The 27,757-nt window shown below is 29.8% G+C and overlaps 12 protein-coding genes across 12 annotated transcripts; 5 read left to right on the top strand and 7 right to left on the bottom strand.

Moving 5' to 3' along the window:
* Positions 1-416: 416 nt before the first annotated feature.
* On the bottom strand, positions 417-2,294 carry ELE39_002324 (Sec1 family; the record flags this gene model as incomplete). Its single annotated transcript, XM_067345174.1, has 3 exons — positions 417-1,678; positions 1,741-2,104; positions 2,226-2,294. The coding sequence occupies 3 exons, from the start codon at positions 2,292-2,294 to the stop codon at positions 417-419; spliced, it is 1,695 nt and encodes a 564-aa protein (XP_067200710.1).
* A 572-nt stretch (positions 2,295-2,866) lies between these two features.
* Positions 2,867-4,144, bottom strand: ELE39_002325 (uncharacterized protein; the record flags this gene model as incomplete). Its single annotated transcript, XM_067345175.1, has 2 exons — positions 2,867-3,977; positions 4,047-4,144. 2 exons carry the CDS (start codon positions 4,142-4,144, stop codon positions 2,867-2,869), a joined length of 1,209 nt encoding a protein of 402 aa, XP_067200711.1.
* Positions 4,145-4,484: 340 nt separating this feature from the next.
* Positions 4,485-5,222, top strand: ELE39_002326 (DNA replication complex GINS PSF1; the record flags this gene model as incomplete). The annotated part of the gene is made up of 2 exons (XM_067345176.1): positions 4,485-4,738; positions 4,823-5,222. 2 exons carry the CDS (start codon positions 4,485-4,487, stop codon positions 5,220-5,222), a joined length of 654 nt encoding a protein of 217 aa, XP_067200712.1.
* A 1,029-nt stretch (positions 5,223-6,251) lies between these two features.
* ELE39_002327 (PP2C like phosphatase) lies at positions 6,252-7,589 on the top strand (the record flags this gene model as incomplete). The annotated part of the gene is made up of 1 exon (XM_067345177.1): positions 6,252-7,589. One exon carries the CDS (start codon positions 6,252-6,254, stop codon positions 7,587-7,589), a length of 1,338 nt encoding a protein of 445 aa, XP_067200713.1.
* A 1,219-nt stretch (positions 7,590-8,808) lies between these two features.
* Positions 8,809-12,463, top strand: ELE39_002328 (uncharacterized protein; the record flags this gene model as incomplete). Its single annotated transcript, XM_067345178.1, has 2 exons — positions 8,809-9,705; positions 9,785-12,463. The coding sequence occupies 2 exons, from the start codon at positions 8,809-8,811 to the stop codon at positions 12,461-12,463; spliced, it is 3,576 nt and encodes a 1,191-aa protein (XP_067200714.1).
* Positions 12,464-12,888: 425 nt separating this feature from the next.
* On the bottom strand, positions 12,889-13,713 carry ELE39_002329 (uncharacterized protein; the record flags this gene model as incomplete). Its single annotated transcript, XM_067345179.1, has 1 exon — positions 12,889-13,713. One exon carries the CDS (start codon positions 13,711-13,713, stop codon positions 12,889-12,891), a length of 825 nt encoding a protein of 274 aa, XP_067200715.1.
* Positions 13,714-14,440: 727 nt separating this feature from the next.
* Positions 14,441-15,217, bottom strand: ELE39_002330 (uncharacterized protein; the record flags this gene model as incomplete). Its single annotated transcript, XM_067345180.1, has 1 exon — positions 14,441-15,217. The coding sequence occupies one exon, from the start codon at positions 15,215-15,217 to the stop codon at positions 14,441-14,443; it is 777 nt and encodes a 258-aa protein (XP_067200716.1).
* A 380-nt stretch (positions 15,218-15,597) lies between these two features.
* On the top strand, positions 15,598-16,188 carry ELE39_002331 (uncharacterized protein; the record flags this gene model as incomplete). Its single annotated transcript, XM_067345181.1, has 1 exon — positions 15,598-16,188. The coding sequence occupies one exon, from the start codon at positions 15,598-15,600 to the stop codon at positions 16,186-16,188; it is 591 nt and encodes a 196-aa protein (XP_067200717.1).
* A 788-nt stretch (positions 16,189-16,976) lies between these two features.
* ELE39_002220 (EF hand) lies at positions 16,977-17,525 on the top strand (the record flags this gene model as incomplete). The annotated part of the gene is made up of 1 exon (XM_067345070.1): positions 16,977-17,525. The coding sequence occupies one exon, from the start codon at positions 16,977-16,979 to the stop codon at positions 17,523-17,525; it is 549 nt and encodes a 182-aa protein (XP_067200606.1).
* Positions 17,526-18,447: 922 nt separating this feature from the next.
* Positions 18,448-20,100, bottom strand: ELE39_002221 (uncharacterized protein; the record flags this gene model as incomplete). The annotated part of the gene is made up of 1 exon (XM_067345071.1): positions 18,448-20,100. One exon carries the CDS (start codon positions 20,098-20,100, stop codon positions 18,448-18,450), a length of 1,653 nt encoding a protein of 550 aa, XP_067200607.1.
* Positions 20,101-20,543: 443 nt separating this feature from the next.
* Positions 20,544-24,236, bottom strand: ELE39_002222 (DHR1 Ecm16p family SFII helicase; the record flags this gene model as incomplete). Its single annotated transcript, XM_067345072.1, has 1 exon — positions 20,544-24,236. One exon carries the CDS (start codon positions 24,234-24,236, stop codon positions 20,544-20,546), a length of 3,693 nt encoding a protein of 1,230 aa, XP_067200608.1.
* A 1,262-nt stretch (positions 24,237-25,498) lies between these two features.
* On the bottom strand, positions 25,499-26,848 carry ELE39_002223 (alveolin domain containing intermediate filament IMC13; the record flags this gene model as incomplete). The annotated part of the gene is made up of 1 exon (XM_067345073.1): positions 25,499-26,848. One exon carries the CDS (start codon positions 26,846-26,848, stop codon positions 25,499-25,501), a length of 1,350 nt encoding a protein of 449 aa, XP_067200609.1.
* Between the last annotated feature and the right edge of the window lie 909 nt (positions 26,849-27,757).

Raw genomic sequence — 27,757 nt, forward strand, 5'->3', positions numbered from 1 at the left:
TTTTTTCAACGGATCCTCATAACATCAAGTTAGTTGTATCTTTTTCTTGTCTAAAATTGAAAGATTATATTAAGAACAAGTTATAATATAAAAGCAGCAATAGTGTTGTTAATTCAATAGATAGGGATAATTATAGGTGGTATACAGAATGAAAGGTACTGTGGCTTTAAATATAACTCAAATCAAATCCATTTAGAAAAAGGAGAAGAAGAGTATTGACCTTAAACAACTAATTTGCTTAATTAACCAATTTCCTATACTTTCTTTTCTAGATATATATTAGACACAATATTAACATTTTTATTAAGGATTTGGCGGGTTATGTGGGATTTTAATATTTATTGCATGTAATCGTAAATCTAAAGCATAAAGTAAAAAAAACAATAAAATAAATAATATTCAGTAAAATTTTCAATTTAACTATTTATTAGTAATTCAAGATCTTTAATAAACGATTTTGAGTTCAGCAAATTTGTCCCTCCAAGAATTACGTCAACATCATATAAGTTTTTAATGACATTTGCATCTCTAGATTCCTCCAAAGTAACACCTCCAACAACAAATACCATAATTTTTAGTGGTTTTTTTGAAGAATTATAATCATCAGTAGTTGACGGAAATCTGCTATTCTTTAGCTTCCCTTTAACCAAATTTTCTAAAACTGAGTATAATAAAGTCTTGTGTTGAATATAAATATTATTATTATTAGACTTATTTATTGTATTCTTTGCAATATTTAGTAATGTCTTGTTCAAGAAAAGGTCCCCAGATCTAAAATCTTCTCCAAAAACTTCAAGTAATTTATCGATAAAACTAGCCCGGGCTCCCAAATGATACTTGAAGTTATTAATTTGTATTTCCTCCTTCTCATATTTCAAAGAATAAAGAAGAGCTAGTCTTAATTTGTCAAATTGAGAAATTCCAGTATCTGATAATAGATTTCCGACCTGTTTAGAATGTTCATCAACATTATCACAAACTGTTAGATCCTGTTCTAATGCAGATATTCTCATTAAGCCTCTTTCTTGAACAATTCTTGAAAGTTCATGAAGTATATTTACGTGCTTATATATATTATTATACTCCTTTTTAAAATCTGGATATATTTGAACAAATCTACTAATATCATCAATAGTTTCTAGACGTTGATTAACTTTAGAAGATTCATTGTGATCATTGACCAAATTTCTGATGGAAAATCCAATATCTCCAAAATTATCGTATTTATGGTCTTTAAAAAAATCATCATATTGCTCAGATAATACAAACTCCTCGTTTTCTTTGTTGGAGAGCCCACCACTATCCAAACACAATCTATTATGCTTTATATCTAGTAATTCGTGAATCATTGCATGATATGTCCACTGAGTTAGAAGTGGAGTAACAGGATCTTCTCTTCTATCAAATATTAATAGAATATTATTTTCATTTCTCTTATCCTCGTAAATTTCTGATCCAGAGTTAACAAACTCTCCTGATACTAAGTCTATTAAATTAGAATCCAGTAGTCTTCTTTCTACTGCAAATGCAATATTTCTGCACAAAGGTGAGTTTGCTAAGTACCGTATTATAGGAATCTCCCCAAGCTGTAGGCTTGCTGAGTAAATACCTTCAATCATTCTGGAGAAGAGTGTTTCTTCATAAGTCGTCCAGCATGATGGTAGTTTATACATCGAGGCTTTAATATTAAAAGTTGAATGAATTAAAAATTTAAAATACTTGAATAAAACTTAAACTTACCAAAGTAGTTCATGCTCAAAGAAAATAAGTCGCAGCTAATAGCGTTGAAATCGATTTTTACTTCTTGTATCCTTTTAATTACGTCATTTTCATCACTAAGAGCGATCTTTTGTAGTATTTGTGGAGATATATTATTAGTAAAGTATACATAATACTCTTTGAACAAAGGTTTCTTAATCTCATTACATAATATTGAGATATTTTCTTTGTTTGGCCTTATAAAGTAGATTCCAAAGAAATGAGGGAGGTTTGACCTATTTGAGATGTCTATTAGCTCTGTTAGAAATACCTCCCTTTTTAATAACTCGGATTGAGAAAATACCAAAGAAATTTGATGAATAGTTTCCCTATCCAATATTAGAACCTGAAAACAGAAAGTTTTATTCATTAATTGTTTGGGTTTAAGTAGAAATCAGATGAATAATAATAGTAATAATAATTAATATTAGGGATTAGAATAATATATCGCGTTGGATTTTACTTACTTTGATCCCAGAAATTTTATTAAAAATAGAATGAATTAGTTGATTACAGCTCTTCAATAAGTTTATCATGATTCAAAAATCTATTTTATTATACTTTTTATTTCCAATTGTTTTTTTGACAGACTTTTCATGTCAAACCACTCAAAATTTTAATTAATCCTTTGAAATAATTCTATTTATTTTATATCAAGAAAAACAAATTAACCAAGAGATTTTCCCAAATCTTTATTATTTATTCTAATGTTAATTTACCAAAATTGCTCATTCTTTTATCTCATAATTATCTGCTAATTATTTCCCCCTATTTTAATTATGATTTCTCATGTACCGGTATATTGTCTTTGGCGCCTGTGTGCATGTGGGGCAGTGGGCAAAGATTACTTGTTTTTTGTGCACAGGAGGGAAGGAATGCGCTTTGAAGCGAATAATTAAAACATTAAAGAGTTATTGATATTTTATTAAACTTATTTTCAAATATATATCGAGAGTCTTAGTGCAAATTTGCATTTATCTAATGCATATTTTATTTGAAAAAGCAGACGGTTAACTAATTTCTTGTATATTCTATTTTTCTTTTTTTTTAAAAGTTATTTAAAATTTATGTGGATGAATAAAGATAAAAAATAAATATAATTGATCGACTACAGGCCGGACTCTTTGGTCTTTTTAAGTTCAAATTCATTTTTCTCTTTAATTTTAGCTCGAATGAAATCATACAAGTCCTTATTAGTATTAAGTCTTTCTTTATGTAGAGAATTAGGTTGATCTACTTGAAGACAAACACTGTTGAATTTGTCCCAACAAGCTTTAATGAAGTTTTTTAAGAAGAAGTTAAGTAGCACTTGAGGTGGCTCAAAAAGTAAATCAATTTTCCATTTAAAAATTAAATGCGTTAAATGATCGCTATAGGGGCTGACTAATCCTCCACCAGAAATATTTGCTCTATTTGAGTATCCTAACGAGTATGGAATTTCAACTTTTAATCTTGGATGGAATCCGTGATCTTCAATAGAAGATGCATGAATAAATATTCTGTTATTAGGAATGATTTCATTACTTGCCCAAATTTCCAGAATAATTTCTCTATTTGAAAAAGGCCATGGAATATCTATGTATATTGCAGTAACTAAGTGTATTCTATCTTTATGTAGAATTTCTTTAATGGAGTTAAGACCAAATTTTATAGGAAAAGTATAGTATGGAATCCAATCTTTATATAAATCTCTTTCGTAAAATACAGAAAGAATGTTTAAAATATTAGTTTTAATAAACCCTTGAAAGCAAATCTCAATAATTGAGGAATTTTCATAGCTTCGATACCACAAGTCAAAAGGGTCTTTTTGAATAATATATTGCCATTCTCTTGGCTTTGTTTTTGTTACTAATCCACTACATTCTTCGTACTCTCTATCTTCAAATAAATTTCCATCATTGTCAAAGTAGAAATCGCCATTAATTTCTAATTCATTATCACTATTTAGTGATTCTAATTTACTGTTTGAAGACTTGAATGACTTATTACTTTCTGTTTCGTTTTCTGAATAGAATTCTTCGTTTATTTTATCCTCAGAATTATAAAATTCAAACTCGTGAAAAAATTCATCGTGTTTTTTATTATAAAAGTCTGAATTAATATCAATTTTATTTATATTTAAGTCGTTAAAACTATTTGTAAAATATTTAATGCATGCTGCCCTTCTTTGTATTTCTAATATTAATGGATTTTTATTATATACAGTTGTAAATCCATACCTAAAAACAAATAAATGATAGCAATATTATTAAATTTTTTAAAAAAATCATGTTAACATTAAAACATACTTTTTTATCAAATCTTGTACTATTACATGTGATTCCCACACTCTTTCATCTCTATATAGTAAAACGGCCTTTTCTAACCTTTTTTCTAAAACTCCCATCTCAGGGCAATTTCTTATTAAAGTTTTCTTAATCAATTAAGGATGAGAAGTTGTATTAATTAACAGATGACTGATTTCAACAATCCTTTTAATTTTTTTTAAACTAAAGGAAAATTATAAATTTTAATAATTAAATTAATGCCAGCCTTGCCGCCTTTTGTGTGTAATTACTTAATATAAACGATACCTAAGAAAATAAAATAAATTAAGGTTATTAATACGGCTATTAGTAAAATAAGTCTGGGCAAAAATAGAAGTAATTGAAGATATTGTTTTGAATGAGTTTATATTTTATTTAATCTTCAAGTTCAGTTTTAGGATATTTTACTTTGAGGAAATAATGAGTGATTCTATACATGAAAATCCATCCATAGACATTTTAAAAGAGCTCAAATTGGCAGGAAACAACCAAATTATAACACATAATGAAAATCAATTTGATGAGATTTCCAGAATTAATTTAAACCATATTGAAAATCTTCAATACTTGAAGCCATTCATTAGTAACTCTTCAAATGAGTCTCAATATGATGTTGCAGCACTGGCCCACCTATTAAGCTTGCAAAGAAATAAAATGAGAGTTTTAGCTTATATGTAAGTTTTCTATATAATATGACTACATATATATATACATATATATAATATTTCCTAACTCATTATTAACTATTTTTTTTTAAGTAAAAAAAGATCTGATCAATTAAAGGCTTATAGATGGAATTACGGAAAACAATTAAACAATGAGATTCAATCAAAAATTTCAAAAAGTGAAGAAAGATTCTTTAATGAATATTGCAGCTTAATTGATGAATATAATAAAAGCATTAACAATAAGTATAATATCCCAGATTCTGATATATGTAATCACAAAATTGGAAGCAGTATTCAAGGCAATTTCAATCTCTGCCAAATAATTAGTCCTAAAATTTTTTCCAAGGATGTTATTGAATTTAATAATGGGAGATTTGAGACAAAATCTCAACAAATTTTCTACAACTCTGGCTCTTTCTCATTCTTCACCAAAGAACAAGTAACTTGTCTTGGACATAGTTACGATATCACTCCGATTCAAAGGGCCTAATCGAATCATATATTGAAAATATATCTTTAGAATGCTTATATATTTAATACACCAATAATCTACAGTAAACTAACGGAAATTAATCATTTATTTAAAATAAAATAAAAACTCCCTATCAAAATCATTTAAATTTATGTCCAATATATTGCGACATTGAAATATTATATTATTAAAATAAATTATTGTATTTGCATGCACACATCAATTTTAATCTGCACACGTGTTAATTATTTTAATTTATATTGCAACTGACTGTGTGTAATAATTTAATTAATATTAAAATGAATAAAATTTTAGATGTTTAATTTTCAAAAAGATGATTTAGTATTGTGGTTATTTAAAAGCCTAGTATGATCCTAGTAATATAGATAATAAACCGAAATTTAACATATTCGACCATTCAATTGTAAATATTCTTTTGAATTGATATTTATCTGCCATATTTTGAAAGAAATCTTATATAGACAAAACGGCGAGGGGAATTAATATTCAATAAAAAAATAAATAATTATTGTGAGAAATAAAAATTCATGTATAATACAGATTATTGTATTAGAGGATATTAGGAGAGGAATTCTTGGTTATTATTTCTCTTCTCTAATCGGGAATTAAGGCACTCCTCTAAATTCATCTTGAGTGTTTCCAAAAGATTTCCTAAAATTCATTTTTATATTTTCGTATTTTTGAAATTAAAGTAATAAATTCAAAGCAGCCCCAGAAATAATTTCGGATCATTGAAAGAATATTTTAAGGATTTTTTTCTGATTTTACTTAATTGTTTTAATTCAAATTATTGTAAATTAATATTTGATTTTCGTGTGAAAGAGGTAATTTATGATTTTTCAAGATTAATATGACTTTTTGAAATTCATAGTGATTAAATATTATCAACATTCTAAATTAAAAGCTTTATTGCAAAGAAATTCATTTATTTGAGGAGTTAAGACATATTATTTTTTAAGCTATAGAAATAACATAATTGCTTATAAATTTGAATAGAGGGAATTCTAAATTAAAGTTTGGAATTTTATGGGTGGGTGTTTCTCAAAGAAATCGATAAATAAGGAAAACTTAGTTTTTTCTCAGGAGAAGAACATCTCTGCTAGTGAATTACCTAATACAGTTACCAACTTTTTAATGGACCCTTGTATAAATATGGAAGGAGGTTACAGAGGATTTTCAAATTACGCTGGTGTAAATTATGATAGAAGAAGGTTATCTGTAAGCCAGAGCGATCCTGTAAATGATTCAGACATTAATGATATACCTAGAGGCAGAGCTGTGTTTAAAGCTTCCTATAAAGATTCTCCTCAATTTAAACCTTCAGAGTTGATTTCCCCAAATGGGATTCATAATGGTATTATAAATAGCATTAATAATCAAAGGGCAGATAGTTTTGAGCTTGGGAACTCCAGAAGAAGATTATCAGTTACAGGAATGCTTTCTCAAAGGACCCAAGAAACCTTTGAATCTAAAGCTGAGGAAGTAATTGGTAACGATTCTGGCAACTCTGAGTTACAGAGAGGAATTGGGTACGTTTGTAGAAAGGGGCTGAAACCTGAGAGTCCTAATCAAGATGACTTCTTTATATTAAAAACTGAAAATTGGGGACTATATGGTGTCTTTGATGGACATGGACCGTTTGGACATGATGTAAGTAACTTTATCCAAAAGGATATGCCGGCATTAATTCTAAAGGACAAACAATGGAAGACTCATCCACATGATGTGCTTCACTATGCATTTATCAAAGCGAATCAAAGATTACAAGAACATGTTTTAGAAACTAATCAATTTGATTGCAGCCTTTCTGGAACTACTGCGACGGTAATTCTTCATTTACCCTTAGAGAATCGAATTATTGCAGCTCACGTCGGCGATTCCAGATCCGTTCTAGCAAGATGGTCAAGATCAGGAAGAGTTTTAGAGGCTGTGGATCTAACAAATGATCATAAGCCCAACTCAGAGTATGAAAAGCGGAGAATTATTGCAGCAGGAGGTCAAGTAAAAAGAATTGAAGGAGATATTCCTTACCGTGTATTTATTAAGGGAAAGATGTATCCTGGACTTGCTATGAGTAGGGCCATTGGTGATACTCTTGGCTACCAAGCTGGTATTATTCCTGAACCTGATATAAATACCTTCCAGATACAGCCAGAAAAAGATGCCTTCATTTTAATTTGTTCAGATGGTGTTTGGGAGTTCATTTCCTCTCAAGAGGCTGTAGATATTGTTGCAGAGGGAGGTTCTTCTGACGCACAGCTTTCTGCTGAAAAACTTGCAAGAGAGGCTTGGAGGAGATGGATTCAAGAGGAAGGAAATGTTGTTGATGATATTACTGTTCAGGTTATTTATCTTCAGTCTTAAATAATTGTTTTGTGATTACTGGCATTCTCAAAGTGGTGATAGAATTCAATTAAAAAAAGAGTCAATATGAATTATTTTTCCTCGATAACAAATAATTTCACAGAAAATGTAAATTCTGTACTGATTGTTAATATTTTTTTTCTTGTTTAAATTACACTATTGGAAATTAGAAATTTACTTAATTAATTATTTATATTATTAAAAGAAAAAAAGACTTAGAAGATATTTAAAATTAATTGGTTAATTTTAATATATGAGTGGAGTTATATTCGTTATATTTATTAGTTTAATTGAGCATTAAATCTATCAGTTTTCTTTTTTTCTGTTTTTTTTTAAATTATTTTTTCAAAAAATTGTCTAGAAAAAAATGCATGTATTTGGCGGTAAATCCTTCCGTTCTGATTTTATTTTAATGAATAAACAGGATAGTTGTTTTATTTGTTGTGGGAATTAATATTCTTTAAGGCGACTATTTAAGAATTTTTGTTTAGCAAGAAAAAGAAAGAGAATAGGAGAAATTCATATCGAATACTTCAAAATAAATAGGATTATGAATGAAATGAAAACAAAGATAAACAACAATTAACTAGTGAATAATTTTTCTGAGAATTTTTTTAGATTCAAACAAACATGATGGTACCATTGAGTAAATATTGGGACTAATATAAGTTAATTATCTTTAAAAAAAATCAGCTTATCATTAATATAACTAAGGGGCAATTACAAATGGACCAAGCCAAATTAACTAACAAAAATTTTTAATATATAAAAACAATAGCCCATTTATGTGGTGTGGCGCCTAATCCGCTATATGAATATCTTATTCTGATCACTCAAAAATGCAAATGTGCACTACTTGTCTATTTTGAGTCATAGAAATATTTGAGGGGAAAAATTGCAAATGCATAACATTTAGTTGAATAGTTAGAAATCTTGGAGCTCTTGGAAATTAGGAATTTGATAGTTCCGGCTTAATTTATAAGGATTAGCTATTTGGTTAGTTTTACTCGAAAATTACCAGTATTGAGAAGAAGAAAAATAGTAATTTGTTTAGGTAGAAAATAGTGTTTAAAAACAAAGTTATACAATACATTATTCAATTTTGTTTTAAGCACAAAAATTATATGCATACACGTGTATATGGCAATAAAAAGGTTACTTTTAAAACACTTATCTTTGAATGAAAAATTTTAAGAATAAAATTACGATAAATTTTAAAATGTTTGGAAAATCATTAGAGTATAAAATCCAGGTGGTAATACAGTTAGTATTACTTTGCATGTTTATGTTTTTGGGACAAATTAAAGGAGATAAGGTAAATTCAAGATTTACAGGTTGGATTAGTGAAGGTTTAGTTTCATCAGTTAATAATGAAACAGCATTATCAGAATGTAAAATTTTGTTACCTTATGGAATTGATCAGAAGGAAATTATCAAGGTAGCATATTTTTGTAAAGATGGGGAGATTATTTCATATATTGGAGTTAATAACCAAGTTGTGGATCACTCCAGTGCAAATTATATTGATGAAATTCAGAATCTAAAGATTGGATGTTCTGATAGTTATTCATTTATCTCATTTGGAGGGTCTAAATTAAGTCATTATAATAGTACCAGCCCGGGCTATCCAATAATGATTTCATCTATTACTGCTGGATTTACACCAGGAGGATCTTCAAGTATACCTTCTCTTGTATTATTGGAAGGCTTCTTCTCGCAAATTCACTCATTCTCAATTAGAAGAAGAGTTAGTTCTTTAGAGTCAACTAATTCTAGAAAATGGTCAGGAGAGAAGTTTATTGGTGGTTGTTTTGCATTATTACCAATTTCTCAACCTGGAAATGTAATATATTCAATAGCAGGTATCGGATTTATAACAAAGGGAAATGCACCAAATAGCTTAAGTTATTCAAGTAAAGGCATATATTTAAAGAATATGATATATACTGTTGGGAAAGTATTTCCAGAATGTCAAACCCTAGAAGGCCCTGAAAATAACCACAAGAAGAAAAGTTCAGTTGCATATTATTCCATTATGTGCCCGAATGGTCACTTTAATAAGTATAGAACCTACAAAAAATACTCTTTCGGTACAGCAAATTTGGCTTCTATAGAGGTAAGTTTCACTGTTAAAAGTCTTTAATACAAGATTTAATATTAAATATTTTATTTCCTTTATTAAATAAACACTTTAGATTGAATGTAATGACTATGATATCAAAGTGGAAAACTCCATTCACAACTCTGTATTGAGATTAGGAGAACATAAAGGAGGGCCATGGATTAAACATGAAAGAGTTGATAATTTGGCTTCTATATATGTTGCATACTTCAATTCAACATCAAAAGAAAGTTGCAAAGGATCAAACACATGTAATCCCATTTCTTTGAGATATTTTAATAAAGAAGGTAAGGAATTTTCCACATTTATAAATACTCAATTTGGAGTTAAAAGATCTTTAAAGAGGAAGAACGCTATCAGAGAAAGACTCTGGGTTGGGAAGAATCCAAATATGATTTGTGCTGGAATTAATAAAGATGGTCAAATTACAAGTTTTGGTGTTGGCTATAAAGAGATGATCGAACCGACTCCATTGTTTATTGATGCTGTGAAAATGGTGAAACCAGAAATAATAGCTTATCCGATATCTCTACAAAGAAACCAAACTATCAATACCGCCATATCATATAACCCAAATGATATTCAAATTTCATTCTTATCTAGTAAAGCAACAGGTTGCAACTATTCATACTCTCCTGGAAAAGAAACTACAAGCAAAAACACTATTCAAGTTCATGCTCAGTGCAAATATGACTCTCATGGAGCTCCACAATACATTAATAAGCTCATTCTATTCATAGATGGCTATACTCAAGAGCTCAAACGTATTGCTGGTATTTGCAGTAATACTTTTAAGAATTCAAAGAAAGGTGATAAAAATGGGAATATAGAAGATAGTGATGAGAGAGTAAATATTGAATTTGATCGTAAACTTGAACAAGAAGATCAAGCTAAATTGATCAATATGTTTGATCATGACAAGTGGCCAATTAATAAATGGGCGCCATCTCCATTTAGGGTACAACATGCATCCCCATATAAACATTTGCATACAGAAAAAGGCGGGGAGCAGTATCAGAATAGTTTGGATTTATCATTTGCATTTGGACAATCCATTTCAAATAATGTAGTGGTGGTGTCATCTCAATCAAGTCCTTTTAATTCAATTTACTTAGGATATAATACAGAAAGTACTAATCCGGTAATGTTGACAACTAGATTAAGTGACTTGGATTCAAATAAGAAGACTTTACTAATGCATTACTCAAGCTTTTTGGTTCCAAGCACAATCACTTACTGGGAGATTCCTAGTGTTGATGGTAATGTAGTTTATACTGATTCAATTTGTGTTGAATTAGAACAAAGAAATGGCAATATAATCGGCATAGGTTTTGAAGGTTCGATGTCATCGGTACCTTATGATACTTTAGATGAGAATGTTACTATAATAAAATCATCAAAAAGTGAGGAAGGCCAAGATGGTTCGTTTGGTGGCAAATTGGAGGTATTAGGAAAACAGAATAATGGATTAATAATAGAAAACAAGATTAACAAAGATAAATGTGAGAAATTGGCGTATAACATACCATTAATGGACTTTTTGAGAAATTCAAATAAGCAAAATTCTACAGAAGCAGAGGTCGGAAGTCCATTTACAATAACTTGCCCCAATTGCACAGAAATTGAATACATTAAAGCACACCATATTATTGATGGACCAATTATTGGAATAGAATGGAAATGCACAGGAACAAACAATGTTGAGACCATTTCTATTGGTGGAAGATCTCCATCTCAATTAACGACTCAATTATTTAATAAGGTTCAACCAAAAATGATTGAGTTAGCTTTTAGTGTTAGGAGCAAAGAAAGTGAAAATAAGTCAAAGTCTCATGGAAAAGAAAGTATTATTCCAGGTCCAGCATTTTTCTCAATAGATGGGTATGCTAGCTCCGGGAAGATTCAACAGTTGCTTTACTATAGAATGAAAGATGGCTCTCTTGGCCCAACAATAACATGGGAAAGTAATGAGAAATTAAAGCACGAAAGGCATGTCTTGAGAACAGTTTGTGGTTCACTTTCACCCTCTCAAGGAATAATTTCGCTTGGTTTTGGATTTGAGTATCTTCCGTTAAAGTGTTCTGACGAGGAGATCAAGCCAAATATGATACCTGTTGACAACAAGTATACTGGAAACGTTCCAAGTGTAATTATTAATGGTCCAAGAATTTCACAAAAAGTAGACTCAGTTCATCCATATTGTAGTCAATTCCAGGGTGGATCTGCAAGAACAAGGTTAAGTAATTGGATTATTTCATTTTCTTGTTTAGATGATGATATTAAAGGAGAAGTTCCATTTTCTAAACTTACAGTACTGAGATCAAATACTAGTTCTAAAGGATTAACTGGGCCTATTAAAGTTTTATCTTTTCAATGTCCAGATGAGAAAACTTCAGTTTCTGTTGGTGAAAATGATACAGAATTGAATCAAATGACTTCACAAAGCTTTGATCTCTCAAAAGTTGGATCAAATTTAGTTGTGGATTTCTCCCCACTAAATGTGGTACCTTCACAGATTAAGCTAAATCCTCCATATTCTTCAGAATCTGCCTCTATTAAATCTACATCATTAACAAATGTATCAGGATTTAATGAGATTTCCACTTCTAGTGATTCAATTTATGGAGTTTGTTTTGAACTAACTAGTGACGGCAAAATTGCAGGCATTGCTTTTGCAAACAAGCCATCAAAGAAGAAGAAAAGTAGCTCAGTTTCAAATATTGGAAAGAAATTGGGAAAAATCTTTTCATAAAGAAAAAAGTAATCATTAGTGACATGATATTAATCGTCTATTCTTAAACTAACTGTTTTTAAAACCTTTTTCTTTGTTTTCAGATGACAATGAGTTATTGTTGTTATTTTACCTACTTGCTACAATTTTTTAGTATTATTTTTTTAAAAAAGTTATGCATGCATGCATGTGGACGAATGTATGTTTAATTTCAAAAAAAAGGAAATGTTAAATCAGTAAAAGGAATGAGTTGGGTTGGATTAATATCAGATGTAAAAAAATAAAACTTATTATCCATACCTTCAATTTCTTCCAACTTTTTCATTTAAAATGATAATCCATGGTTGTAATTTAGCCAAAGTAACACGAGGGTAATAATTACAAAAATAATAGTTAATCTAACAGCATTAGCTGTAGATTTAATAATTACTTAATATTTTAAAGATTTACCAATGGTCATATTCTGTTCTATCCTTTAATATTTGTGACTCAAATCTGGAATGTGCTATTAAAAATAAAATGCATGGAATTATATACAAGGCCTGGATCCCCGCCAAAACCAGATAATGTAAAGGCAAGCTAAATATTTGACTTGGATCTCCCTTATTAAGAATGTAGCTGCAGTATAATAGATTAATAGGGACTGATGCAATTAATAAGAGAAGAGAATGAAACACCATACTTCCCATAGGAATTAGTCTCCATACCAAAGATTTTCTCATTTTTCTAAATAAGTATTTTGCAAGCATTACAGGAGATTCGAAAAAACACACAATAGAAGAAGTAACAAAGGGTGCCAAAACCAGTCTATAGTCATCATTGTAGAAGAGATAGTACCATGAGAAACTTGAAAGCACGTATGAGATAATTACGGCTAGAAACGCTGACCATGGAAAAATTAGACTAGAAAATTTGACTTTAGGGAATGCATATTCTCCTCCAATTTGGTTACTGGTATATACGGGGCTGTATAAACTATGAGGACTGATAAAGTTTTGAAAAGATCTATTACCCAATAAACTGGATTCTTCTTGTTTGGCAGGAGAAATATTGGGAGATTTAGAGATAGTGTGTTGAGTAAGGCCGGTTGAGGTGTCATGGTAAATAATAGCTAACTCTCCTTCATTCGGGGCTAATCCCTCCTCTACATGTTCTTTTGAAGGTAGAATTTTGTCCATATCACTAATCTTTCTCCCAGTAACACCAATTCTTTCAGAGACTCCTTCCTTATTTATTTTTCGACCTCTTTCAACGTTTTTTTCTGAATCCATTTTTTCAATATGAATTAAATTACTGATTTTTTTTTCTGTTTATTACAGTATTTAGAATTTTTAATTATTACGAATTAGATTAAGCATGTACTTGTGAGTAAACTCACCTTATGACTACTTGTGTATTAATAAAGGAATAAAATATCGTTAGCTTATATGATTTTTTTTACCCTATTCCTATATTTTATGTAATTTGTTTGTTTTATTACTTAAACTAAAAACTTTCATGAATTTTAGATTGACCTTTAAATCATTACTAAAATAGTACCCGAATTTCTCAAGTTTAATTCACTTGACTAATCCTGAATGCTCTATTATTTGCAAAGTAAAATGTTCAAAAACAACTCAAAATTGCATGAGCTTAATGCTTAATATTTCACTTTTGTTTTAACAAGCAATACCAATAATATCCCCAATATTTAGGTTTAATTAATATAATAAATTGAAAATTCACTCTTTAATAATGATTTCCCGATCACTTACTGCGTCACAGAAACTATCTTGAAATCAATCTCACTAATTTTATATTTACTTAATTACTAAAATTATGTATTTATTTATTTTCTCAATTTTACAGTTAATTTTGTGATCAGATCTTTAAATTTAAACTAACAATAACTATACATTTAAAACTGAAGTTGGCGCCAAAAAGCTACCTAAGAATTTAATTAATATAAAAACTAAAACTAATAGTGTTAAATATTACGATCATTAAAATTTGAATTTATTACGAGGACCTTTTTTTGTTTTTCCCAAATTTTTTAAAGAAAACAAGACTTCCTCCTGCAAACATGCATATAACTAGCATAAAGATAAAAATAATCACTAAAGGATGGCTAAATATGGATTGATTTGTATCTTTATTGATAAATTCTTCCTCGTTATCAACCAATGCAAGTTTTGGAGGAATAGTTTTGCCTTTGTTGTTTTCATCAGGATCATTCAGTGTGACTGGCCCTTGCTTTCCAATTTGAATTTTTTCGCCATCTTTAATTATTTGGCCTTGAGATTGTAAAGCCTGCTCTCTTTCTTTATTAGCCTTCATTTCTTCAATTTTTGTTTTATTAGAAGCTGCTAAGGCTTCTTTGGATCCTCTGTCAAATACTCCGCTACTAACTTGAGCCATTTCGCTGCCCGAAAGTAATTCCAGATTAGGTGTTTGCCCATTTGCTATATCTGAAATATATTTTACACCAGTTTCGCGGTTGCTGTCTGGTGCTATCTTTCTATTCTCAAGAATATCCAACTCCTGAGCCAATTCTTTTGGATCAGGAAACATTCCAATAGGAAATCTTTCAGAATTAACGGACGGTTCTTTTGTAGTTGTATCAATTCCAAAAACCAATCTTCCTGCTGCATTTGCTGCCCTTTTTAGAAATCCTTTTTCTCTAACCCTAATTCTGAGTAAACAAATTTCTGGCTTTGCGTCAATTATAACTAGTCCCAAAATATTTGAAATGTATACAAAAATGCATGCAATAATAAAACTACGTGATAACTTCATCATTTTTTGAAACTTTTCTTAGAATCATCTCCTTAAATATAAACATATACATTAATTTATTACCAATATATTTTTTTCTAACAGCCCTTTTCCATATCAAAAACAAAATATTTTTTTCAATAATTTTTTAATTATTCTCTAAAATTTGTGATTATTGCCTTGTGCACCTATTAATGTCAAAATAACATAAAATGTGGCGCCAATTTCACAAATTTTTTTTTAATACTCTATTTGGAAAAAAGTAATAATAATAATAAAATTTCTATTAATTTATTAAATATTAATTTTGAGGAATAGATTTCCGTCTAATAGTAAATACAGACATAATTAAAGTGAAGAAATTGACTCGAATCTAACTTAATATTTAAACACAAATTAGAATGTACCATGCAATCATATTTTTAATTTTCTTTGAACTTTTTCTATCATATTTTCTAGAACATATAATAAAACTTTTGGATAATCACAAACTAATTTGTGATGAAAAAAATCAAAAAATTAACTCAGAAATTTTTCAGCTAGAGGAAGAATTAAAAGAACTTAATAAACCTTCAACATTTATTGAATATGTTAAAAAAAGCCGTAAACTTAATATATTAAAACAAACTCTAAACAATGGTGCAACACAAGAAATCAATCAAACTTGTAATAAAGATTTTAATTTTATTAAGAGAATATTAGGCGGAATTTATTTAATTCTAAAGATCGTTAATCTCCTTCCTCCAAAAATAAGACAGTTTTTAGCTTTCCATATTGTAAAATTATACGTCAATAAACAAAGTATTATAATTCCTTTTAACCAAAAGTTATATTCCCCATTCTTTCAATCTAAAGAAAAAGCTAATAATATAAACTCTCTGTTAAGTTACGGTGTTATCTGCACTCTAACTGATTTAATAAAAGTTTTGATCAAACATTCACTACACTTTAACATCACTTATCTACAGATAATCTTTTCAAAATCTATGTAATGCACAAGGTCTTGCATTAATATTTATATTTATTTAAAAAAAAGAAAAACACTAATTCAACTCAAAAGATCTAATAGAAATATAATTTAATTTATTTTAATTATATAATCATTTGAAAATTTTTTCACACGAATTTTTTTGTTTTGATTTAATTAATATTACATGCAATTGTTATTAAAAATACAATTGGGCGCGTGAATGTATTGTAATTCTTTTAATAATAATAAACTAGAAAAAAGAAATGTACCAACTCACAACAAACTGTTATCTACACGTAAAGTTAAATAAGATAAAAATTAACCAACATTAAAAGTACAACAGTAGATTTCCAACATTTACAACAAAAAGGGTACATGTAAAAGATGATAATTCGTAGATTTAAAGAGGGAAATACACCATTGTCATTTATCGTTAATATATTATAGGGAGAAAAAAAAAAACATCATTTAATACTTGATTAGAACTAACTACTTTATTCTATACCAACGCATAGTTATTAAATTGTCGATAATTTTCCCCGTTATTTTCTTCCTTTTTTTTAAGTTCATTCCATTATTTCATTTACTATTAATTCTTAATCTTCAAATTGAATATTACGAGGCTAATACACACAAAATGAGACATGTGCGCGACGGATGAAGATGGCGCCAAAACTCGCGTGCATGAGAATGCTAATTTACATTATTATTAACAAGGTTGAAACTTAAATAAAGTACTCTCGTAACGTATTATTAAGGAATTCTTTAAAAGAGTTTTTTTGACTTTGAAGAAAGGATCGTGACGAAAGTATGAACCCATCAACTCAGAATTCTTCTGCAAGTTTAAGAGCAGATGGGCAGACTGTCTCTTTCGGTCAAAGAAAAGTTTGGGATAATGAGAGAGATCTCCCAGATGTCGTGAAGCTTTTGGACCGAGAATATAAAGATGTTATTCCATTTTCAGATATTCAAAGTAGAATGATGGAATGGAACTTTATACCAAGAGAACACATTGCTGAAGCATGTGATACACTTAAATCTTTATGTGATTCACAAGGTAATATAAGTCTCCATATGTTAATAGATCAGCTTACAGGATTTCCTGAAGCATCTGAAAAAGATGATATGGATGCAAATATTGATACATTGGAAGCTTACAAAATATTTGATCATAATAATAAGGGTTGTATTGATCTTGAAAGTTTAAGAAAGATATCAAATGAGCTTGGTGAAGAGCTTGATGATGAAACCCTTACTGGCATGCTTAATCTCGCAACTCAAGATGTATTTAGAAAGCAGCAAAACATTATTAGCAGGGATGACTTTTTCTCACTTGTCAAAAGTAAGGTATTAAACTAAATACTCCATTTGCAACAATGAAATATCCAATCTAATAATCAAGCTTTACTAAGTCTTGGAATGTGGGGAGGGGGAGAGAGATGTTCAATATGATCTTCTTATTATTATTGTTATTATTATTATTTCGTATGGATGATCTATAATGCTAATTTATTCAAATAAACAATTAGTGTGGGATATATAACAACTACGTCTAATATTTGCATTTATATCTATTAAGAGAAAAAAAGGATATATTAGTATTTATCTTTCTGTACATATTTTCTTTAAATAAATATATATCAATAATGAATATGTCAAAATTGTCATCCAAAAACTACTCAACGATAACAACTATTGCCTCTAGGGGTAAGTATTATTAAAGTTAACAGTAATATTCCCAAAAAAGTCGAAATTTTGCTTCTATAAATAAAACTCAAAGGTTATTATTTGTCTTACTTAGCAGAGTTGTGTAGTGATTGGATAACCGATTTAAGAAATTTGGCATAATCTAATAATCGCTCATCAATTAATAGACAAGAATAATAATAAGAAGTATTGTAAATGAATAATAGAATAAGCTTAGAAGTATTTGCCGTTCAGTAAAAGGAGCCGGATATATCAATAATATGTTCATTATTAAAATAAGTTTGTCAGACTTTAAAAAAAAAGAAAAAAAAGAGGCAAACTCTACTAATAATGATATCCTGTTTTATTCTTTTAATTTTCTCTTTACTAGATCTGCATTTCCTCTTCTGCTATTAATATTACACAATTTGGAATTATTAATCTTTATATGATTCTTTACTGAATTGCTTATTTTACCTTTATTATTTTCTAATGACTAGTAAGCAATAATATTTTATACTATCTATAAGATTATTGTTGGATTCAATATAGAGGAGAGAAAAGATAAAGATAAAATAAAGTCTCACTTCCTGCCTTAATTAATCTTTTTAGGTTGCTCTAATGGAATTAATTGAATATTAGTATAATTTGGACCCCAATTATAACTCATAGGAACAGGTTCAAATTGAGGACCAATTCTAAAGTATGGTGGATTAAGCCACTGAGAGAATTTTGGATTTGGTAAGTTAGTACATCCAGTATCAATTAAATATTGTATAGCAATATGTTCTCTCAAAGCAACTCTATGGCAAGCTAATTCCATGGCTTTTCTACGATCTGTTTCAACCTCCCAAGGAGCCGGAGTACCAGAAAAATCAGGTAAAACTCCAGGTGGAACCATTTCTGTTGCATTACTGGGTTCACTAGTTAACCATTCAATATTTTCATTTGTATTATTAAGGTAATCTATTAAAGGTTGACGTGAAGTTTCATCTTGAACAAATAATATATTGGAATATTTTCCAGATCCATAAGAGATTAATACATCAATATCATTAATTTTATAGTGTCCACCAGAATTAACTCTTTCAATAATATAATTAGAAAGGAATAACGGATTTGAATTGAAAATCTGAGAGACCTCCATATCTAAAGAATCGTTATACAATCCAACGTAAATTAATGTAGAGGGAGATTTCTGGCTGTTATTTGAAGAATAATATCCAGAGGAAGGTAAAATATTATGATCAGAAGCTTTTAAGGATGAGATTTGTAAATCTTCAATAATTCCAGTCATAACTCTTTTGACACTTACAAGTATTCTGGGGTGAACAACTCCTGCTTTATAGTTTTCATTATCTAATTTAAGACGAAAAACAGCTTCAGGTAAAATATCGTTATATTTTTGACAAGATTGATCTTTATCAGAAGTAAGTGATAACCAAAAAGTATAATTCTCATCACTTTTATGTATAGCAGAAATAGGAATATCAACTCCAAGATCAACTCTTTTTCCAATCTTTGTAAATGTTGTTAACTTAATTTCTATATTTTGCTTTTCATTTCTAATTGGTATATATACATTTTCGACCCTAAATCCAGGACCTTTTAATTTAAAATCTCCAGAAACTAAGTTAGTCTCAATAATTTTGTCAATATTTTGAGAACATAATATTGAAAGACAAGTATGTGAACGAAATGCATACATTTTTGTATGAGTTGATAAATCAGGAACATCCATATGTGGTAGCTGTATTGTTGGATCATTATTTAAAGTTTGAAGAAATCCTGAAGATTCAGGCCCTCCCCAAACGCCTCCTTGGCAATATAAATAACTTAAGTCATTAATACTTGAAGTTTTTGATGTCAAACCACTTGATGATGTAAGTAAATCACCAAAATTTATCATGGATGATACTCTTGTAGAATTGGATGTTGAGATTTCATTTGAACTCATTCTAGCACCAAATTCGCCACTTTTAGTTACTCTTTTGACTCTTCCTAGTTTATTATCAAATATGTTTATCTCGTTCAACATTTCTGATTCATGTACTCCAGTGGCCATGCATGCCGACTGAATGCCTTCATAAAGGCCAAAAATCAAATTCACACCTTGGTTTATAGAGCTCCAGAACTTACTTGGGACTAATTCTCCCACTTCTTTTTTCTCCTCTGAATATATTACCATTTCTGTTGAATTACTATTCATTGTCAATGCAGCATTCCACTTTTGTTCGCTTTCAGTCATTGTTTCTCACTTCCTGGTATTCAGAATATCAAGAACCAAAGGCCTTGAAAACTTAACTGTCTTAACTTAACTTGGTCCCTTATCCTGGTAATTATAGTATTTTACTTTTTTTTTTTTTTTTAATTTATATTTAAATTATTATTTTTTTTTGCTCTAAATACAAATTTTAGTTTTCCCGCCGAAATATTTTTTTGTCCACACAACCATTATGGTATATTTAATGCATACATGCAAAATAGGAATAAAAATAAAAATAAATTAGAATTAAATCGAATATTAACGTATTTTTCTTTAAAAAAAAAGGATAAACAATTACTACGATTTTCTGTTATAAACACACTTGATTACGTATAACAGTAATAATAACTAAGATTATAGTAAATTTCTCCTCCGTTTAATAAAATATAGTTTTATTTTAAATACCTACAATTAAAAAGTATTATTCATTTGGTTGGAGGCCAAAAGCTCCTAATGTCATTGTGAACTGAAATTTCGTATAATTGTAAAATATTTTTAAGTAAAAAATCTCTTTTAGACTTGAATTTACTAACTAGTCGAGATTTATTAAATATTAGATTTTGCTTTAGAGTATGAACCAAAAGCTTAAATTGGTTGGAATTATTACTTTTGAATTTAAGACTCTTTAGGATCCTCTGGCTCTTGAACTCTTTAAAAACTTGACCATTTAAAATAGCTCTGGCAAATACTTCAAAGGTAATGTTATTATTGGTTTCAAGTTGAATTTCTGACGAAGGTAGGTCAATGACAACTGAATTATTTCTATACTTTGGAGTACAGTAACCAAAGATGGAGTCATTTTCAATGCTATAATAAGGAGCTGGGAAACTTAAAATTTTGGAACAATCCACAAGTGAATGTTTAAGATATGTTGCTTTAGAAATATCATCAGCAGTTATTAATAAGCAGTCGCATAAATTATGTCTGCTCTTATCTTTGGAGGATATTATTTGACTATAGATGAGTAATTTAGGTTTGGTACTCTTTAATAAGCTTTTAGGGTGAATAAAAGCGGAATAACTGTTTGGTGATTCATTGGGAATTTGGTATGAAATCTTGGAGACCAAATTACCATCATTTCTAACAGCAATATGATCAATAAAGCTTGAGATGAAGAAAGTTCGCAACAAATTCTTTTGAGTAAAGTTTGGAAGACTTGGAGGCCATTTAATATGTAAATTACCCTCAGACTCTATTAATTCATCCAAGTATTTCTTTTTAGTTATATTAAAAAGTTGCATTGACATTAATCTAATTTCAGACATTCCTCTTGAATTTAACTCAAATTTCTTACAGAATTTATCAGAAAAAAATCTTTCTTTTTTTGTACCTGAGCCATAATATTCCAAATACTTAATACAAAACCATAAATTAAGTTCAACGTCATTTCCCAAGTTTGTGGGAAAGGATTCAAAATCATCATTCAAATTCTGAATATTAACATTCCTTAATTCTTTATTTTGTTGATCTTGAATATCTGATGAAAAACTGTCATCTCTTAAATTTCCTATTGATAAATACGAAACCAATATACAAACTTGTTGTAAAAGTTCTATAGAAGACTTCAAGTCTTCTTTTATTAGATTCTTTCTTATATAAGCTGTTGTTAAAAGTAGTATCTTTGCATATCTTGGTGAAAGTGGGAAGCTTGACAAAGAAATCCCCTGATTAGTTAATACATATTTGGACTTCCTAGTCTCGACTGATCCAAGAATGGTTAGAAGCTGATAAGCTTTATCAATTTGTGACTTCTCAGGGGGTGTAGGAAATGGGAAATCTACAATATCTGGTATTCCCAAAGAATGCATATATAATAATACAGAATCTAGGGGTATTGACAAAATATCAATTGGAGCAAACTTTGGAAACACATTTTCATAGATTGGTGAAGAGTAAAGTCTGTAACAATGGCCTGGCCCAACTCTTCCAGCTCTTCCAGACCTTTGGCTTGCTGAAGCTTTTGAAATCCATTCAATAGTAAAGCGAGAAGATTCAGATCCTTTAATGTACTCTCTTCTTTTCTCCTTACCAGTATCTATTACGTACCTAACGTTTGGAATAGTGATTGAAGTTTCAGAAACGTTTGTTGAAATGATTACGTGTCTTATATTATTAGATTCAGGTAATTTAAATGCCTTTCTTTGTTCATCAAAGCTCATGGATGCGTATAGGGGGATTGCTTTAAGCTGAATCATTAGATTTTGTGATTTCTTATCTTTGTTATCTTCTCCTTTATTATCCAAATCTTCTTCCTCCTTGACACTTTCCTCCAGAACTCCTCCACCTTTCCACACAGACGAATCCACATCTTTGTGAAGTCTTATTTTTCGCTTTCTATTATCTTTCTTACCAAAACTTTCCCAAACACTTTTTTCCTTTTGCTCATTTTCCTCCTCCTCCTGCTCTAATTCCTCTTCCTGCTCTAATTCCTCTTCCTGCTCTAATTCGTCCTCCTGCTCTAATTCGTCCTCCTGCTCTAATTCGTCCTCCTGCTCTAATTCGTCCTCCTGCTCTAATTCGTCCTCTTCAAGGTTATTCTCAGTAAAGTCCAAAAGCATTTTCTGTTTAGAAATCCCTACCCTTTCTAATAAACAACTTCTCTTGGCCTTGCTTCTCGCCTTATTGTTGATCATATTAACCAAAAGATTAACTTCCTTCTTTCCTGTTACAAAAACTAAAATAGAACCAGGAGGAAGCCTGTTATGAATCTGTTGAATCTTCTTGTAGGCTGCTGAAATATAGTCTCTGGGAGTGTTTTTACTGAAGTGAAGAGTAACAGGGAAGTTTGGAGTTTCTATATTAATAATAGGAGGAGGTTTTAAAAACAATTTGGGATTTTCTGAAAAATCTGTAACTCTCAAAGTTGCTGACATTATTATAAGCTTTAATGGTGGCAATACATCTTCTAGTCCTTGCTTTGTCTTTTTAATATAGTCCTCTCTCCTAAATATCACTATTCTAGATAATAATCCTATCAAAATATCAGTGTTTACTGTCCTCTCATGTGCTTCATCTATTAATATAACACTGTACTTTGAACATAACAAATCCTTTTGTATTTCTTGTAATAAAACACCGTCTGTCATTACTTTAATTACTGTTTCTCTTGTACAATTCTTCTTATCATAACGTATTTGGTACCCAACAACTTTTGAATCATTCAACTCTTCACCTATTCTGTTACTTAATGATGTTGCTGCAATCCTTCTTGGTTGTGTCAAGCCTATCATAAACCTTTTTTCAGCCTCATTTTCATTACTACTCTCTTCTCCTTTTCTTAATTGGCAATATCCTGACTCATATAATAATTGAGGTACTTGAGTTGACTTACCACTTCCAGTTGCTCCCGTTATAATAACAACATCATTGTTTTCAACAGCATCCAAAATCTCGAACTCATAAACTCTGACAGGTAATTCAGAACGTTGAAACTCTATTTCAGGAGTTCTATTAATCACTGGTCTATCATTATCATTCCTTACTACAAGAGATGTGTACTTCCTTATATAGCAAGCTTTACCATCCTTTTTTTGATCTTCTCCAACTTGTTCATTATTCACCAATTCCAATTTTGATTCAGAATCCAAAGTCTCAATTTCAGCATTCAATTCTTGATCATGATTAGTAGAATGAACTAAATCTTCAGGTTCTGAATCTGAATAATCAGCTTCTGAATATGATAATTCAGATTCAGAATTATTATTCTTTGACCTAGATGGTGGGTTTTTTAATCTAAGAAAATCTGGTAATTCTAATTTCGCTGCCAAGTATCTACTTCTAAGTATTTGCTTTTGCCTGTTATTCATTCTAGTATTTGTAATACCCATCATAAGCTGAAGCTCCTGATCACTCAAAGCATACTTCTTTAAATCATTTGCCAAATCTTCATGTAACTTATTCAGTCTTTTCTTCTCTTCCAACTGTTTTAACTTTCTTCTTTTTCTATTACTCATCTTCTTCTCTTTCCCAGAGTTTCTACCGCTCTGATCAGATTCTGAGTAATTATTCTCTTGGTGTATTCTCTTTCTCTCTATTTTTGAAGTTGGAAGAACTAATGTATTTGAGCCATGTAAATCATGCTCTAGCAAATTTTCTTCTAATATTTTCTCTATCTCCATTTTCTTAAATGCTTCAAAAAATAAGAATAATTAACGAGTGTAATTATTGTAAAAACAAAAACAAAAATAATTTTTAATAACTCCTTCTTTACTTATTTATTTCATTCTAATTTAAAATTAAAATTCATTCATTCATCCACTAATATTCTAAAGAAATTTCAATAGTTAAATTCCTCCTAATAACCAATTAAACAATCTTTAATCCAACCAGTAAAAAGTTGTAAAGAAACTATATTTTATTTCTGCTTTATTTGCCTTTTAATTATTTAGTCAAACCTTGCCTTTTGGTCAAAAATTTAAAGATTTATCTACTAAATAAAAATTTAACCCTAAGATTAATTTTTTAAAATACCCGCCCAAAAGTTACCAATAAAATGTTAAGAATTATTCAAAGCGAGAGTCACCGCCAAACACAAAATTTTAGGGGGAAAACAATTTTAATAGTCAATGTACATAGTTTTTGATTAAATTGTGTATATTAAAAGAAAATGAGAGGAATTGAGGCTTAACCTTATTTTTTCAAATATAAAAAGAGATAAATCATGAAAAAAATAAAAACTCTATATTTAGGCTAATTCAACACACTTTGTCATAATCTATTTTTCATTTATAAACATCGAGGGGAAAAATTATTTTTAGTAAAACATACTCCCGCCTAAAATAAATAACTAAATTTTTAGAACCATCACAAAATCGTGTTAAGCATTCAAATTATAAAATATTTCCGAGAGACAGGCATACCTTCTCGGCCTTTTGGCTATGATCAAGTGTAGTATCTGTTCTTATCAGTGTGACAACTGATATGGGTCCTACGGGACCTGTTAATAGTCACAGAAATTTTTTTCTGGGTGAATGTGATCTCTGAGCTTGCTCATATCTCGTTCAAATTGTTGCCTCGTCCTTACACTACCGACTTGTGCAGCATACCCTCTGACCTTTCCAGGTCAAACCCACCCAACAATAAAACCAATGTATCACTTAAACGTAGTTCTAGTTCCCTGATGTTTCTAGGTTTTTTCTGGCGCCTTTGAGCCTGGGCCTGCGTGTCGGACGGGTTGCTGTAGCGCTCCGTCTGTCCGATGGAGGAGAAAGAAGGCATCCTATCTTCTTGGTGGGACCCTTTTTATTATTAGGTAGAGAATGCCGTGTGTAATTTGGATGCGATATTCGGGTTGTTTTTAAGGTCTAGTAAATAAGTTAGGTGAGATAGGGTGGGATAAGGCTAAATTTGTAATTAGTGTCAATAAAATCAATAACAAATTCTAATTGTCCCTATTGTTTGCACTGTTGACCTTAATTGTAGTGTATCTAGGCGATGGTGGAGCCGGAAGAGGCGTATTGCAGTCCAGCTCAATAGGTTCGCCATGTATATACTCAGTTTCCAAATACTGTGGAGGCTCCTTAACGTATCTAATATCTCCTTGTTCAACAACTGGAGGAAGTTCCTTGTATTCTTGAGATACAACAGGCTTAATAATAGTATGATGTACCATTGGAACATATTGCGGAACTTCAACGAATTCATCTTGATACTGAGGGATTTCAACAGTTCTAATATGTTCAATGTATTGTGGAACTTGTTTTTGTACAATTCTAATATGTTCCTGAGGAACTTGTACCGGTACTTCAACAATCTTTTCTACTTCTACCTCGACGGGAACAGGAATAATTTTCCCAGGTATAGGAACTTCAACTTCTTTTTCAATAGTATAATAATTATCAACTTGTATTTCAACTGTATCTCTAATGTCTGGATTATATACAGGTACCTCAATTTCAACTTCTTTCGGTATTGGCACTTGAACAATCTTCTCAATAATTTGAGGATTTGGCTTTAATATAATCTTTTCTATAGGTATATCAATATATTCTACTGGACCCAATACTTTTCTCTCTTTTTCTATTTGTTTTATTTCAACTTTTGGTACCTTAACTATTTTTTCTACTTGTATTTCTTTTATTTCAATTTTTGGTACCTCTTTAATTACATGTTTAATTGTTGGTATTTCAACAATTTTATCTACAACTCTTATTTCTGGTACTTCTACAATCTTCTCAACATATTGTATCTCAATTTTTGGTATTTCTTTAACTATTTCACGTACCTCTACTTTCGGTACATGCCTTTCAACATATTTAGTTACAGGTTTAGATACAAACTTATCCACAACTCTTACTTCTGGTACTTCAACAAATTTGTCTACGTACTGAATTTCCTGCTTTGGAACTTTTCTAATTACATCTTTTACAATTACTTTTTGACGGATTTTCTGTGTTATATGTACTTCAGGTACTTCTATTATTCTATCCCTTACATTCACTTCTTGTACCAATGGAACTGTTACTATTTGAGCATTGCCTCCTGGAGACGCTGAATCCTGATTACCATCCTCTCCTGTTCTTGAATTTGATCCAAAACAATCTTGAGGAATAAATGAATCTTTTTCATTATCTTCTACATTTTTATCGCTCATACAGCAAAAATCTTCTCTCGAGATACTTGCTCTCCCAAATGGTGTATTTCCATTCGTGTCTATACTATTATATTTGTGTTGCAATATTGGAGATTCCGGCTCTTCTGAGCATAAGCCCACACTATTACATGAGTTCATTTTATAATCTTATTTTATGTTCATATATTACTATTTATATTATTTCCTTGTTCTTTACTTAAATTAATATTTTAATTTAAATTATTTAAATTTAAGTTTCTCTTTTCCATAAATCTGATCCACAACAATAGATATATATAAATACGAATACAAATTTATATTTATATATTTATTTTATTATTTTTTAGGCCAACCGTTGAAAAATAACGATTTGACACAATTTTTCAGTCTATATCGTTATTTACGTTGTTCTCTCTAACAGAGTCAGACAATTCTCTTTCTACCCTTTCAAACCTCTTGAAACTGTGTATAAATACGAATATTAATATTTATTTACTCTAAATCTATTTAATTACAAATACTTTTACTAGTTTTACATGCCAATTTTTGTTTATAAATTGGCGCCCAAATGTCACCCCACTTTCTTTTATTATTTTTGTTTGAAAATTAGACCACATAATGTTGTGGCGCCAATGTATAGTATAATTTTTTTTTTTTTTTGATCAATTACTTTAATAGTACAGGAGGGGATGAGAGATAGGAAAAGAATAGAAGAAAAAATAAAATAAAATCTAATACTTGTTTTTCCAACAAATTAATTAGATTTTTTAATTTGATACTTTCGAAAATAACCAGGAAATTGATTTCGTAATCAATCTCAATAAGTATAGCTTATGTTCTTTGATTATGCTGGGTTTATTATCTTTTTTCCTCCAACACCAATCCCCTCAGTAATTTTATTTTTAAAAAAAACGCTTCTAAAGCATCACAAATTACTTTATTTTACTGAAATTTGTTACCTTGATGTACTCTTTTTATTTAATGACATTTGTAAAGTGTGCGCATGTGTATTGTTGTATTATTATTTAATACATTTACTATACACTTAAGCAAAAATCTAGAACCACT

Source organism: Cryptosporidium sp. chipmunk genotype I (assembly GCF_004936735.1).
Source record: "Cryptosporidium sp. chipmunk genotype I strain 37763 chromosome Unknown contig_25, whole genome shotgun sequence".
Taxonomy (NCBI): Eukaryota; Apicomplexa; class Conoidasida; order Eucoccidiorida; family Cryptosporidiidae; genus Cryptosporidium; species Cryptosporidium sp. chipmunk genotype I.